This window comes from Hermetia illucens, chromosome 3, assembly GCF_905115235.1.
Source record: "Hermetia illucens chromosome 3, iHerIll2.2.curated.20191125, whole genome shotgun sequence".
In the NCBI taxonomy this organism is placed as follows: Eukaryota; Metazoa; Arthropoda; class Insecta; order Diptera; family Stratiomyidae; genus Hermetia; species Hermetia illucens.
The window spans coordinates 24,044,777-24,058,377 of NC_051851.1; the positions used below are offsets into that span (position 1 = coordinate 24,044,777).

At 41.3% G+C, this 13,601-nt stretch overlaps 1 protein-coding gene across 1 annotated transcript in view; it reads right to left on the reverse strand.

Annotated features, from left to right (window-relative positions):
* The window catches only part of LOC119651061 (zinc transporter ZIP13 homolog), a 47,733-nt gene that overhangs the window by 13,058 nt on the left and 21,074 nt on the right, over positions 1 to 13,601 (reverse strand). The window contains exon 2 of the mRNA XM_038054393.1: positions 2,034 to 2,597. Within this exon, the coding sequence (XP_037910321.1) occupies positions 2,034 to 2,247 (214 nt within the window). The 5' untranslated portion in view covers positions 2,248 to 2,597. The remainder of the gene's footprint in view (positions 1 to 2,033; positions 2,598 to 13,601) is intronic.

Here is a 13,601-nt window from a genome sequence, read left to right on the forward strand (position 1 = left end):
CCAAATTTATACTTTTGTTTGGAGAAGGAGTCGTTATACGCAATAGCTAAAACTTTACCGGATGTTTTACCATTAGGAATCGTAAAGTATTTATTCCGCCGTTTCAGGTGCTTATCATGGATGAGAAATCTATTGTTAACATGACTCACGAAACCATGGAAAGATTTACGGCCACCTGGGAACTGTTTCGTGATGTGGTATAGAATAGCGAATTGATTGTTATTTGTAACAGCTATTGCTTGCTTGATTATTATTGGTGCGATTTTCGTACGAGTACTGATCGTCCTAACCGAGCCCAAGGGCGTCGCTTTGGGTTGGATAGTCTTTTCAAGTTAATTATAAATTATAAAAATTCCTGCTGATCCCAAAACTACGCTGGTCCTTAAGTTAATATGAGTCGAAGCGCACGCAACGATATTAGTATCTTATCGCTCTTCTTTTTTATGTCAAACAAATTTCAAAAACTGCCAAACCCTCTTGGCGCAGTTCAAGAGGAAAGATGGCGCGTCAGGTAAAACAGAGAGTTGTGCGATGTATGGTAACGTCCCGTCTTTAAAGTAATAGCATTGCGAAAGCTCCAATAGATTGGTCATGTATGGACAACTGAAGAATACCTAAAAAGATACTCAAAGGACAAATCAATGGCTTCAGATTGGTTGGGAACCCAAGAAAGCGAATGTAGGCCTCAGCCGACGCCAGCAGCGTTTAATCATTAGGGGCCTGGCGGAGATGACCATTGAATTGAGGGAGCTGTAGGGAATCCAATCGAGAAACCAAGGATCGAAACATGCTGTATGAAGAAAAAGAAGAGGACGGGAACTACACTGCAAGATGTAATGAACATCCCGTTCATTATATCTTGCAGTTTAGTTTCCTCTATTCGAAAGAAAAAAACTATTTAGGGCGGGTAATAAGGAAAACGACACGAATAATTGACGTTCCTTTCTCTAAGGCACATAATGTTATTCACCATAGTTACGGTGAAATATCGAAAACAGTTACAGTAAAGGATATAGAGAATGAGGATTGAAGATAAACACCAATAAAAGCAAAGCTCTTAGTCTGACTGGTTATCGCGATAAGGTGCGCAGAACAGTGGAGGAAAAGTGTAAGCTCCTCGGAAAATCATGGAGCGAATTGAATACATTGCCAAGAATCGACAGGGATGATGTGTAGGCATGGTTGACGCGCTTGGGGTGGCTTATGGAAACATATAATTATAGGATCTGTATTATCGTTCTTCGTTAGTTAACCAAGGGGGACGTTATCATCTCAACTTGTATCTGATGCAGCCCCGGCAAAATATTTTAGACGCCGGGACTCAGGATGAGCAGTTGTCCGCAACAGTGGGCCGAATATTCGAAAACTGGAAAAAAATTAAAGCATTGTAAGCTGTTGACCATTTGTTTGAGGTAACTTGGATAGGGCGCTGTTACTGACTTTCTAGTAAAGGCCATGATGTATCGACAGTTTGGTATTACAAGTGGAGAATTAGCTGGCATGACCGAAATGTCATGGAATTTATTAGTTTAATTATGCATTCCGGGTAGGGGGGTTTAGAGGATAAAAGATGCCAGTATCAGTGTTTCGGGGCTCAGTTCTGCTATACTTGCAAAAATCTATTCAGAGAAACATTATCTGAAAGTGGAAGAATCTTCGGAGATAACAGTATTCTAAGATAAGGAGAAACTTCATACTTTATTCAACACAAAAGAGTCAGTCAAACAATAGATTTCAAAACCACTTATCATTCAAAGTTTCATTTTTAGGTAGAATAACTGAATTAGGAAACTTGGTTTCTCCCGATTTAGACACCATTGTTGCTAGGGATTACTGGATATTAAAGAAGATTAAAAGGATTTGTCTAACGCCTTTTGTCTTATCTCCATAACACAATGAAGTCTAGTCTGCGCCAAGCCTATTTAAAGTCTGTGTCACCCGAGCTCAGAGATATCTGCAGACTAAAAATACTGATCGCTTAAATTAGATTTTAATAAAGGAAAATTTGAAATCATATTCAAGAAAATACTCACGATCTTTAAAGTCTTTCGTGTCCTTCTCATTATTGAACGCAGGTATGATCGCTAACGGCAATATTCCACTTAGCCCTATAAGGGCTGATCCCAGCAGTGAAAATATCCATGGCGTATAATGGAATTCTTTCACGAAATCCGGCAGATATGTGGTTACAACTTCTTTATAAATAAATACTAAATTTTCATCGATGAATGGCACTGACATATTCATTTTTTGAATTTTTTATGTCAAATTAAATCTAAAAAATTATAATTTACGACTACACTTCTATGTATTAATTTTTCCGATGGATTAACTAAAAACGAAAAAAATCTATCTTGAACGAAGTAGATCTTCGTTCCGTCCGCGATTTTGTTGGATTTCACTAGGCTCGATTTTGGTTGCTCATTCTTTTTGAGCAATTGTTTGTCAAAAGGTTTGGTTTTTAAGGAGTATTGACGATAACGTTTAGAATTGGCTTAATCTAGATTCACTGGTAATTTTTCTTCCGCGAAACTTAGATTTTCTTCAAGTCATTTCCATGTGGGTGTGCGAAAATTTTGATCGGGTGACGTTGATATCTGGAAAAAATGAAAGATGGGCGAATTAGATTTGTCAAGGTGGAAACTAAGCAACAAATGTCAATATGCTATGGTAACCAATTATTTTTGAATAAATTGAAGGATATATGGGACTGGATAGTGAAGGTTTTTGAATGCGTTAGGATTAGGTGATGAGATTCGGTTGTATTTTCGGATTTTAAGGTGAGGGATGTCCTTAAAAGATGGTTGCATCGATCAAACCGTATTTCTGGGATGATTTTGGGAGATTCAGTCTTGCTGGAGTAGTACTCAGTTTAGGATTTCTATTGTTCACTAGAGCCAAAAGATTTAGTTTTGTCAGAATGACTTTTTCAATTCTCACAGCCCGTTTTGAAAATAACTCCACCAAAATTTCTGAGAGAAGCAACCAGAAAGACTGGATGATTTTTGGAAATGGTTTTTGTGTTACTAAGGCAATAAAATCCCCGATCATATGACCGAATCGCTATTTTAATCGCCTAATAATTGATTACAGTGGAGAATAGATCACAGAACTGATGGGAGAGAACCACAAGTTCAATTTCTTTCCACCAGAGGGCAACCATCCGATAATTATGGGGACGTGGTTTACTTTTGGAGATTATGAAAGGAAAGATTCCTTTTGTAAATTGAAGTCTGATTATTTCGTATGCTGCATTCTTGTATCTCCATTACTAAGTTTTCGATTTATAAAGGTCAGGTTGCATTGCAGAAAATGATACGAGTAAATATCGATAAGAAGGAATAAAAGTTGCACAATTCACTTAACATTAAACCATTGATTCCTGCAACATCTCCCCTGTTGAGCTATCGCCGATCGAGTGCTATTAATGCAATATTTGGATAAAATCACAGAAACACTTTAAAACACTCATCACCCATGTGCACCATAAGAAATGACTGTTGAAATATTTGCACAAGCAATTTATATCCTCCACACCCGGTTGTGCATTCAGCAACAACTTAAGGGAACATGATGATGATAAACGTTTAAGATTACAACAATACCGGTGGAAGCACGACTTTACTTTGCTACTATTGGAATGTCTAATTGAGGCTTCCTGGATAGAATGCTTTCAAATTCTGCCGACCTCTATTGTACCCCAATAAAAACTGATGAGAATACAACGTTAACGCTCTCCTATGCGAAGCGTGATGTCGTAAACTCAGCTAGCGATCGATGATGATCAGTCATTAGTGATTATGATAGACACCGGGGTTGATAAAATGAAATGAAAAAATTGAAAATTAGATTAAATGTGGACAATTTATAGATAGACCAGGTTGGCAGCATATATCCGATAAAGGGAATATATAGGGGATTAAATATTCCCATTTGAAGGTCCTGAAAATTCTTAATTTCCGTTCAAAATTATGAATTCTGAAAACTGGTTCGCAAGAGAAATTATCACTTGCCAATCTGCGCCTGCCCACTCTTGCACCAAATATGGAAAGCTGCAAGTCGAGAACTTTCCTTCGATACCCCCATGACAATATCCTGTACGTCAAATCCTGTTTGACATCATCGCGAAGCTGAACATTGGACTAGCGTGCTCACCTTTCGAGGCAGGGGACTAGCTCCGATCGTCGATCTGACTTACCTTGTTAGCGAGAGGGATGGTCTAGCGGATGAGTGAACACTATGCACATGCACAATGACCAAAGAAGAAGAAACGGAGGAAGCGACAGTCGAATGCGCAACAGAAATGGAAGGAAAGGGGGAAAGGAAGCCATTCCTGGCGACTTTAGAACGAGGACACGACCCGAAAGGGACGGCGCTGGAAAAGGTGAGTCAACTATATCAGTAGGTAAACTGAGGCATACTGCTCTACAATGCCACGACGGCATTCCCTCCAATAGTAGGAAACCAAACTGTCGGTGGAACCAGGAAATCTCGCTGTTGGGGTCATCGTGTCTTCGAACGAGGAGGCTTTGCCAAAAGACAAAAGGGAAGGCAAGACATTCGCAGACAGAGAAAGAATATCGCCTTGAAACCGCCCGTGGAGCGATGTTTAAAACGTTATAATGAACAAGATTCGTGAACAAGAATCAACTCAAGTAACGTGCCAACGACTCTTGTTCAAAATAATCGCAATTCTTTTGCCACAATAGGAAGAAAATGGACCTTAGCCAACGGTTCAACAAGACGTCTTCTCGATCCCCGGGGTGACGGAAGAGGAATTACGAGAGATCTGTGGACGAATTAGGGATAATAGGGCTCCGGAATTGGATGGAATTTTAAACCAAATCTTGAAGTTGGTTGCTAAAATCAGGCCTGCATGATTCATCAGCACATTTCAATCATACATGGTGGTGAAAGGGTAGTATAGGTCCCAGGGCGAAACGTGGATTGGTACTTACGATGGAGCATAAAACCTGGGAAACGCCTGCTGAACCAATACCAACAGCTCTACTACCAAACCCTATCTCCACTTCCACGTGGTGATCGCCGCGAACTTTTTCTTAATGAAAAACTGCAGACGGAGAAGGATGAAGGCGAGTTTCCCGCGCCTAAAAACGGGATAAATTGTACCAACTGGTTCTTCAGGTTGGGCGTTCTGTAGGGCTGATAACTCTACACGGAGAACACAAGTTACGAAGCCACGGAGGGAGCCTCGGGCAGGATGGATTTTACAACGAACCCGGCAACGACAACGGAATAACAATTTGCGCATTTTCTCATGGAAGGTGCGCTCCCTGTACAGACCGAATATTCCTGATACCCTGATACCCCGATACCCCGATACCCTGCCCCAATATAAGGCTGATCTAACAGCGTTGGAACAGATGCGCTGGACAGCGACCGGTTTCCAGGAGAAGAGCCACTACCCCATATATTATAGCGGCCATCCAGTGAACCATGTGCTCGGAGTAGGCTTTCAAAGTATAAATGAAAGGGTATGCACTCTGTGTTTGCGAGGCAAATCTAGAAATATAAGCCTCATAAACGTTCACGCCCCTACAGAGGAGACTGCAGAGTCGGAGAAGGATACCTTCTACGAAGCAGTTGAGCGGACCCCCGAAACCTATCCCAAGTACAATATCAAAATCATACTTGGAGATGTCAATAGTCAAGTAGGAATAGAGCCCGTATTCAAGCTATACGTCGGCTCCCACAATTTACATAGGGATACGAATGATAACGGATTGCGGATTATTCAGTTAGGAGTATCGCATGAAATGGTCGTTGGAAGTACCAGGTTTGCGCAGAAAGCGGTCCACAAACATACGTGGGCCTCTGCAGACGGGACCACTTCCAACCAAATTGACAACGTGCTGATCAAACGTCGCCACCTCTCAGTCTTGATGAATGTAAGAGCATATAGGGGGGTCAATATAGACTCAGATCACTATCTCGTTGGCATGGTTCTCCGAGCTCGAATTACAACACCACCTACAATCCCCTTTGAAAAATCAGGTGAGAGTTAATACTGACGCCATCCACAACACAGCCCTCCGCAACACCTATAAGAGCTTCAGAGATCCTGGAGATGAAGCATCAACAAATGATCTTCACAATCACTTGAAGAACGTTATCATAAATACGGCCACAAACATATTTGGCCCCAGCCGCAAAAAGAGTCGGAACGGATGATTTGACGATGAATGTAAGCTAGCAACGGAACGGAAGAATGCTGCATACCGAGTAATGTTGCATTCTCAAAGAACGCAGACACGTGCAGAGATTTATCACGCACTCAGTCGAGCGGAGAAGCGACTTCATAGACGGAAAAGGAAGCCTGGGAGAACCAACAGGTCTGTGAACTCGAAAAGTACAGGGAGCAACCGCACCAGGCGCGGAAGTTTTACCAACAAGTCAACAGGACCTCGATACTCATCCTGCCGAGATAAAGAGGGAAATCTGATTTCCGACAGAAAGGGCATATTGGAGCGATGGGTTGAGTATTCTGATAAACTGCTCAACAACCAAAATATCGGCGAATTGGAGGTCCCGCCAACTGAAGATGACGGACAAATGCTGCCTCCACCAAGCATAAACGAAACAGTCCGTGCAATGCACTGGCTTAAAAACCATAAGTCGCCAGAAGCCGATGGAATTATAGTCGAATTGGTTAAATATGGCGGCGGCCAATTACATCAAGTGGTTCATCAAGGTGCTCAAGGTATGGGACAGCGAATCAACGCCTGACGACCGGCAAAGAGTCATTATCTGTTTCATACATAAAAAGGGAGATATCACACAGTGCAGCAATTATAGAGGTATGACGTTGCTGAGTACCATCTATAAGATATTGTCCTCTATCTTGCTAGGCCGGATAGCCCCATACACAAAGAACATCATTGGCCCATACCAAAGGCTTCACTCCCGGCAAATCAGCAACAGATCAGATTTTCTCTCTGCGGCAAGCGATGAAAATGGACATCAGTTGCAGCATCTCTTCATCCACTTTAAAGCCGCCTCTGACAGCATAGCCACGGTAAAACTGTACACGACCATGGGAAAATTCGATATCCCGACGAAAGTGATAAGACTGACTAGGCTGACCCTGACCAATGGGCGAGGCCAGATAAAAGCAGCAGGATCACTCTCAAGACCATTCAACATCAACAAAGGTCGAAGACAAGGGGATACCCAATCATGCGTCCTCTTTAACCTGGCCCTCAAGAAAGTAATTCACGAGGCAATCGTAAATGGGAGACCTCTCCCATCCCATCCTCCCATCCTCTTCAAGTCCATCCAACTACTGGTCTACGCTGACGATATTGATATTATGGGAAGAACAACACGAGATGTACAGTCTACCTTCATCTAGATCGAGCAGACGGCGCGAGATCTCAGGCTGCATATTAATGAAGGCAAGACAAAGTACATGGTAACGACGTTAGCGCCAAAAACCAAAGACCCCCGCAACCAACATTGAATCGCACTGATCAAACGAAAAGAATGAAGATAGGAGGCAACTTTGAGACCGTTGAAAATTTCTTCTATCTAAGGTAGAAAATCACAACAAATAACAGCTCTGACGATGAAATCCGCGCACGGTTGTTGGCTGCAAACAGAGCCCATTTCAGCTCACAAAAACTGTTTCGTTCGAAACGTTTCTGCATAGGGTCAAAGCTCTTCATGTACATGACTATGACCTTGCCAGTCCATATTCCTCGGAAACTTGAGTTCTTAGCAAGAAAAGTTGCGAACGCTTGGCCGCATTCGAGAGAAGAATCCTCCGAAGAGTTTTTGGCCCCCTACATGAGGATGGACGATTCCGTAACCTACATAACGACGAAATCTATGAGCGATATCACAACCGTCAGGTTGGGGATAAAATCGGACTCAACAAGTTGCGATGGGCGAGTCACTTAATCTGTATGGATGAGGATGATCCAGCCGGGAAAGTCTATAAGGGCAATATCTATCGTACAAAAAGAAGACGAGGGAGACCCTGCCTGAGATGGAGGGATAGTGTAGGTCAGAACGCCAGACAGCTTTTAGGGATATCGAATTGGTCGACCTCGGCGGAAAACCGGAGTGTCTGGAGTTCCTTATTAAGGCAGGCCTAGGCAAGATACCGGTTGTGGCGCCGTTGATGATGATATGAAATTTTGTTTAAGTTCAGCTATCTTGAGGACATCTACATTTTTAGACCGAATTAGAAAAATCAAACCATAAATATTGGAACAAACTTTTCACAAGAAAATGATGAAAGTCATATCCCTAGGTTGTGTGACTTTATGCAAAGTTTAATGTTAACGTTAAAAGGATCATTCCGTCTACAGGCTGTTTTTGGCTCTTCGAGATTTTCTTGTTGATTGTCATGACTTCTTCAATGTACAAGAAAACGACTCAAAAAATTTTTGTTTAGGGATTGATTACTCTGCATCCATTTCATGTCCGAACGGATTTACGTTCCATATAATTCGCACCTATGTTGTGTTTTGCGAATCATAAAAAGGAACGTATGACACCTACTAGCCGATTCGCTTCCTTCATATAACGAAGGCACTAGGCCGTGCAATTGGTACTACTACTAATCCTTCCAAAAAAATTAAGCTGTTTTGTTATAGGCAGCTTACCCAACCACTCCTCATTCTCCTCATTCTCAGTTTTATTTTCTCGTCCGATAACTCCCCATCCCAAACGGAATGACTCCGCCTTGAAGAGCGCAGAATCTTTTGTCACTGCGCCAACATTTTCAAAAACTAAGACCGCTCCAAACACATTTCCAACCTGATACTCTACGAGTCCTGCCAAACCTCACGTATGCCCTTAACTTCTTGGTCAAATGTCATTCCCATCCCAATCATCTTGTTTCCACGGTCATGTAGATCGAGATCGTTGAAGATAACCTTCTTGGGATTCATTTGTTTCCCCAGTCCCTCTTATCCCTCCAATTACAAAATCGTCTTTTTGGTTCCCAAGGTAGAGTAGCCTTCTACACCGGCGATTGCTCCGACTCCCAATTTTTTAAACCTTCCCGTCGTTAGCGCCCCTCCAAGCTTCTGATTCCTATCCGTCTCCCGCATGTCACCCATCCCATCCCTGTAAAAATTATTTTTTTTTTTGCGAACCGCTTCACTCACGCTGGTCCCAAGGCAGAGGTGAGACAGCGTCTGATGAGTTTCTCCGCCCAGGTACGAAACCGAAAGCCATCTTCGTTCCTCTCTTAATGACTCAATAAATCTTTTTTGCATATTTTGGGAACCACAGAATTGTGTTTTGAAAAAGGATTAAAATTTAATGTCAAAACAATTCGTTGAATGCAACTCCTATTTTGAGTGTTTTTCATAGAACCTTAAGGCCCACTTGACCGCGCACATGGGGTCAGAGAATTCTTGGGCCGGTTGCCAAAATCGAGAAGAAAGATTCACGACTGACTGCATCCTCAATCGATGTCTCCATCCATATAATTTAAGGAAGCGCAGCCTTTGGGTTTCCACCTGGTCATTGTATATAATTGTTTTGTTAAGTGAATTTACTGGGGAGTTAAGAGGAAGTGGAGAGGATCCTGAAAGTAATTAATCAGTTGCGGGAACTCATAGGATTTATATAAGAAAGGAACAGCAGAAATAACACAAATCCTAATGTGGCCAGTTCCGTTGTTCTTCGGGACCACTTGGGCAACACTCCAAAACTCACCCAGCCAATAAGAAATGATAACTCCTCGAATTCACAGTCATTTATCAAAACTGAGTATATCATCACAACGAATCTTGCTTTATTTTTTTTTTGACTCGATATTTGGCCTTAATCCGCGAAATCCTACACATTATAAAAATAATAACTTTGCATAACCAGACGTGAGAATTCAACTAGCTTTAGGATAGAACAGCTTCGACTTTCCGACTTTCATCTGGAAACAACGGTGCCTGCAGACTATTTAAGCTCAAGAGATTATAGGGAGAAGTGAACACTTTTTTCAACTAAACTCCCCAAATCTATCCCAATTTTTTTTTAACGTAACTGTATAAATTGAATCAACGCATCACAAATTAATTTATTGAAATCGAATGCTGCAAAAAAACTCGACCAGGTGATTCTACCCAGATGTGACGATAAGTTCGTTCCCCCCATTTCTCCTCGATCAGATGATTGGCCGGTCGCCCGCTACAAATGTAAAACTAAACCCGCTAACCTGTTGTATCTGACAAAGCGCCGGTGTGATAAACATGCCGTTAAGCTGCCTTTTGTCGCTTGGATATTTTCCCGTGCGGTATCACTGCAGTTTCACAAACATGCAAAAGCAAAAATTTCGTCATTGCCTGCATCTAGCCGTTAGGCAAAATGCACCGATGGCATGGAGTTAGGATAAAAGTTCAATGATTATTTTAGTTTGCAATTTACTTAATGCGGAAGTTACTAAAGGGGATATTGGGTTTGAAGTGAAATTAAGTTGAGCATTTGAAATTGATATGACTTTAGTTTCCTATAGTTGGCATTACTTCTACTGTACTAGTCAATGTGAGTTCTTTCTAGATATTTGCATCTCCAATTCATTATCAAATCGAATAGATAGGGAAGAGCTACGAACCTAACTTCAATAGAGACAAGTTAGTCCCCTTTTTTCAAATAGAAACTTTGATTTCCATTGTTGTGACTCTTAACTAATCAAAACAGTATCTTTATATTAGCCAGACTGAACCCACACAATCTAAATGAATTTAAACACTGATAAGGAACCACTTTTCATGAGAACTGCATCAAAAAAACAAGTGGTATCACTTCAGAGATTTCGTCAACTCTTATCACTTTGCACATGTCTATCACGAGAAACTGCTCCTTATTATTGCCTTACACTGCACTACTGATTGGGAAACCCACATCAATAAAAGTTTATCGCATGAGCGGCCTGACTCAATATCTGAACGGTCATCTGGTCGCGAATATCTAAATAATGTTCAATGTTTACACAACTTCAATTGCGTATCTATTATCGGACATGACTCCGTATCGAGTGGGTGGACTTGATCCGTATACGTGCACTCGATTCAGATATTAATTAAATTAATTCAAAGCACACAAACTCACGAATGTGTTATTATTACGTGCCAATAAGCGATTAAGTTTTTTCTCTGACTATTTGGACCGAATACACACTTTTGTTAAAATTATTGAGCTCTGGCGAGATTATCGGTTCCAAACGTTCAAAGCTCATCACCCCATTGGAGCTCGTCGCTAAACTGATGCATTCTCAGATGTTTATTCAACAAGATACGTACTACTAGCACCAATTAATCAACATTCTAAACTACTTTTTGTTCGTTCCAAAAGTTTATTTTAAGATTCGATTGGACTGATTAGATTTACATAGAATTGTCCATTCAGCAAGCTGACATGCCATATGCCATGCGAGAAATTTCCGCTAAGATACAATATAACGCAGAGAAAAAAACGAAAGATACATTGCCCTGAGCTTAATAGTAGGTCGAACAGTTATGACGTCATAGAATTAACAAAGAAGAGGTCCCATATAAATTAATGTATCTTTTGCCCACGAGTTTAGCGGAACATGATTAAAAACGTTTTGAAACTACTTTGATATTGAACTTGAATTAAAATTCAAGTTAACTGTCCACGGCTTTAGGCAAGTTTGAGGCAACTTAACAACCCAAAAATGTTAACATCTGCTGAGTCTTTTTCAAGGAAAACCACTAAGAATTGAAGTATCTAGTTTGATATTTCGGATAAAGTGTTCTGAGGAATGATTTGCGCAATAAACGCACCAGGGTTCGGTGATCGCAGTAGCCTTTATGGGGGTAGAGCTTTTGTTAATATTCTTGCATCCAAGGAAGCTAAACAGGTTTTGCAAGGCAGAGTAGGCAAATTGAACAATTTTTGCTCGTCTTCAACACGCGCAAACGTTTTAAAATGTAAATGCTATCAGCGGTTAGTACGATCTTGATCCAGCTTTGAAGTAAATTGAATATTTCCATCATTTTTCGAAGCAATCCAACGAAACCGTTTCATTATTAAAATTCACCTATTGCTCTCAAAGTCCAAATTGCATTGGACCAAGCAGACGACAAACGGAAGAGGTAATATGCAGTGAATATATCTGTATCTTTTTCATTCCGGAGTCGGAAGGTTTAATTTAATGGCTGAAGGCCACCACAATATTGATGAGACAAGGATGTTGCTTTGAACCAACGGCATAATACGATATGATCACATGCGAAATACGGACATCCGAGATCGAAATGAGGTTGCATCAATCGTGGAAAAATTACGAGAGATACTGATATAATCCCCGTGGATACGATTTGAGGTCTTTGTAGATGGTGGTGAGTGGTAAAAGCGGTGGCATTAAAACCTCTATGCCATTCTGCGATAAATAGGGTCACTACTTATCACCAATCTCAACTACACAATCGATTAGAAAAGTGCAGCTTTCCATTATTTAGCGAATTATAATCATCCATAACCGTGGATGTGAATGGGGGCCACTAGGTTAAGATCGTGAAACTGACGCCGCGACCACGTCAACGGTCGCACCATCAGTTTCCAGAGTAAACGTCCACGCCGTTCAGCTTCCGATAACGAAAGCAGCAGAACATTGGACCATAAGCATTAACTCCCTTCACGATTATCTGAGAAGCTTGCACTCCCCCTCCACTCTTGGATTATCAGCGTATTCGAGGTATTTAAGGAAGGATGTCACAGTTTATTTTCCTCTAGTCAGGGAAGAATGCCACCGATAGCGGGAAGAAAAAGTATCGAAACTCAAGCTCGTTTGAGATTTTACCTGGATGCAACACCCACGGCATTTTACGCCACTATATGCTGCTCTGATACTATTACTTTCTCCGGACTGCCCTTCCTGCGTAGAGCATTTCAGCATACGTTCCATGATTTTAGACATTGTCTTTACGACAGCAGCAAGTACGTAAATAGTTCCCCCATTGTCACACTCAAGACAGTGTTCCTTTTTTCGGAATCTTGACGATCATTGCCTTAGTTCACTCACTAGGAAAGATTTTGGATTTCTAGGATTTATAAATGAGTTGAAGTAGCAACTCTGTAGAGACTAGAAGGCGTGCAGGGAGACCTATGGATTTACTACTTTTGAGTGCGTTGATGGCAAAGATAACTTCTCTCTGTTTAGAGGAGCACAATCTGACGTTCTTCTTGATCGTGGTCGAGTACCCGTGTCAGAGATAAAAATACTTGTGGTAGCCGCCCAGTTCTTATGAATATTGTTGGTGGATTGTTTAGGATTTGTGTCGTTTGCAGAAAGTTTGTCCACTGCTGGACATGGAGATGACCCTTATTGAATTTGGGAGGCCGTCGTAAGCGAAGGTAAAAGACGATGAGGTAATGATATCTTTTGAAACCGATGTCATCACGCCTTTTGTTACGGACATTCGGAAGAATCTTAAATCTACGTGACATGGTCAATCTGATTAGATATTGACCAGCAGTTGTCAGATGCATCTCGTTCATTGAAAGCATCATTCTCCCCCATATCGTAAATTGCCGTTTGTGCATAGCACTGCGTAATTATGAAATTGTTTAACCTGCATTGGAGTCTGACAGCCAAAATACTATCA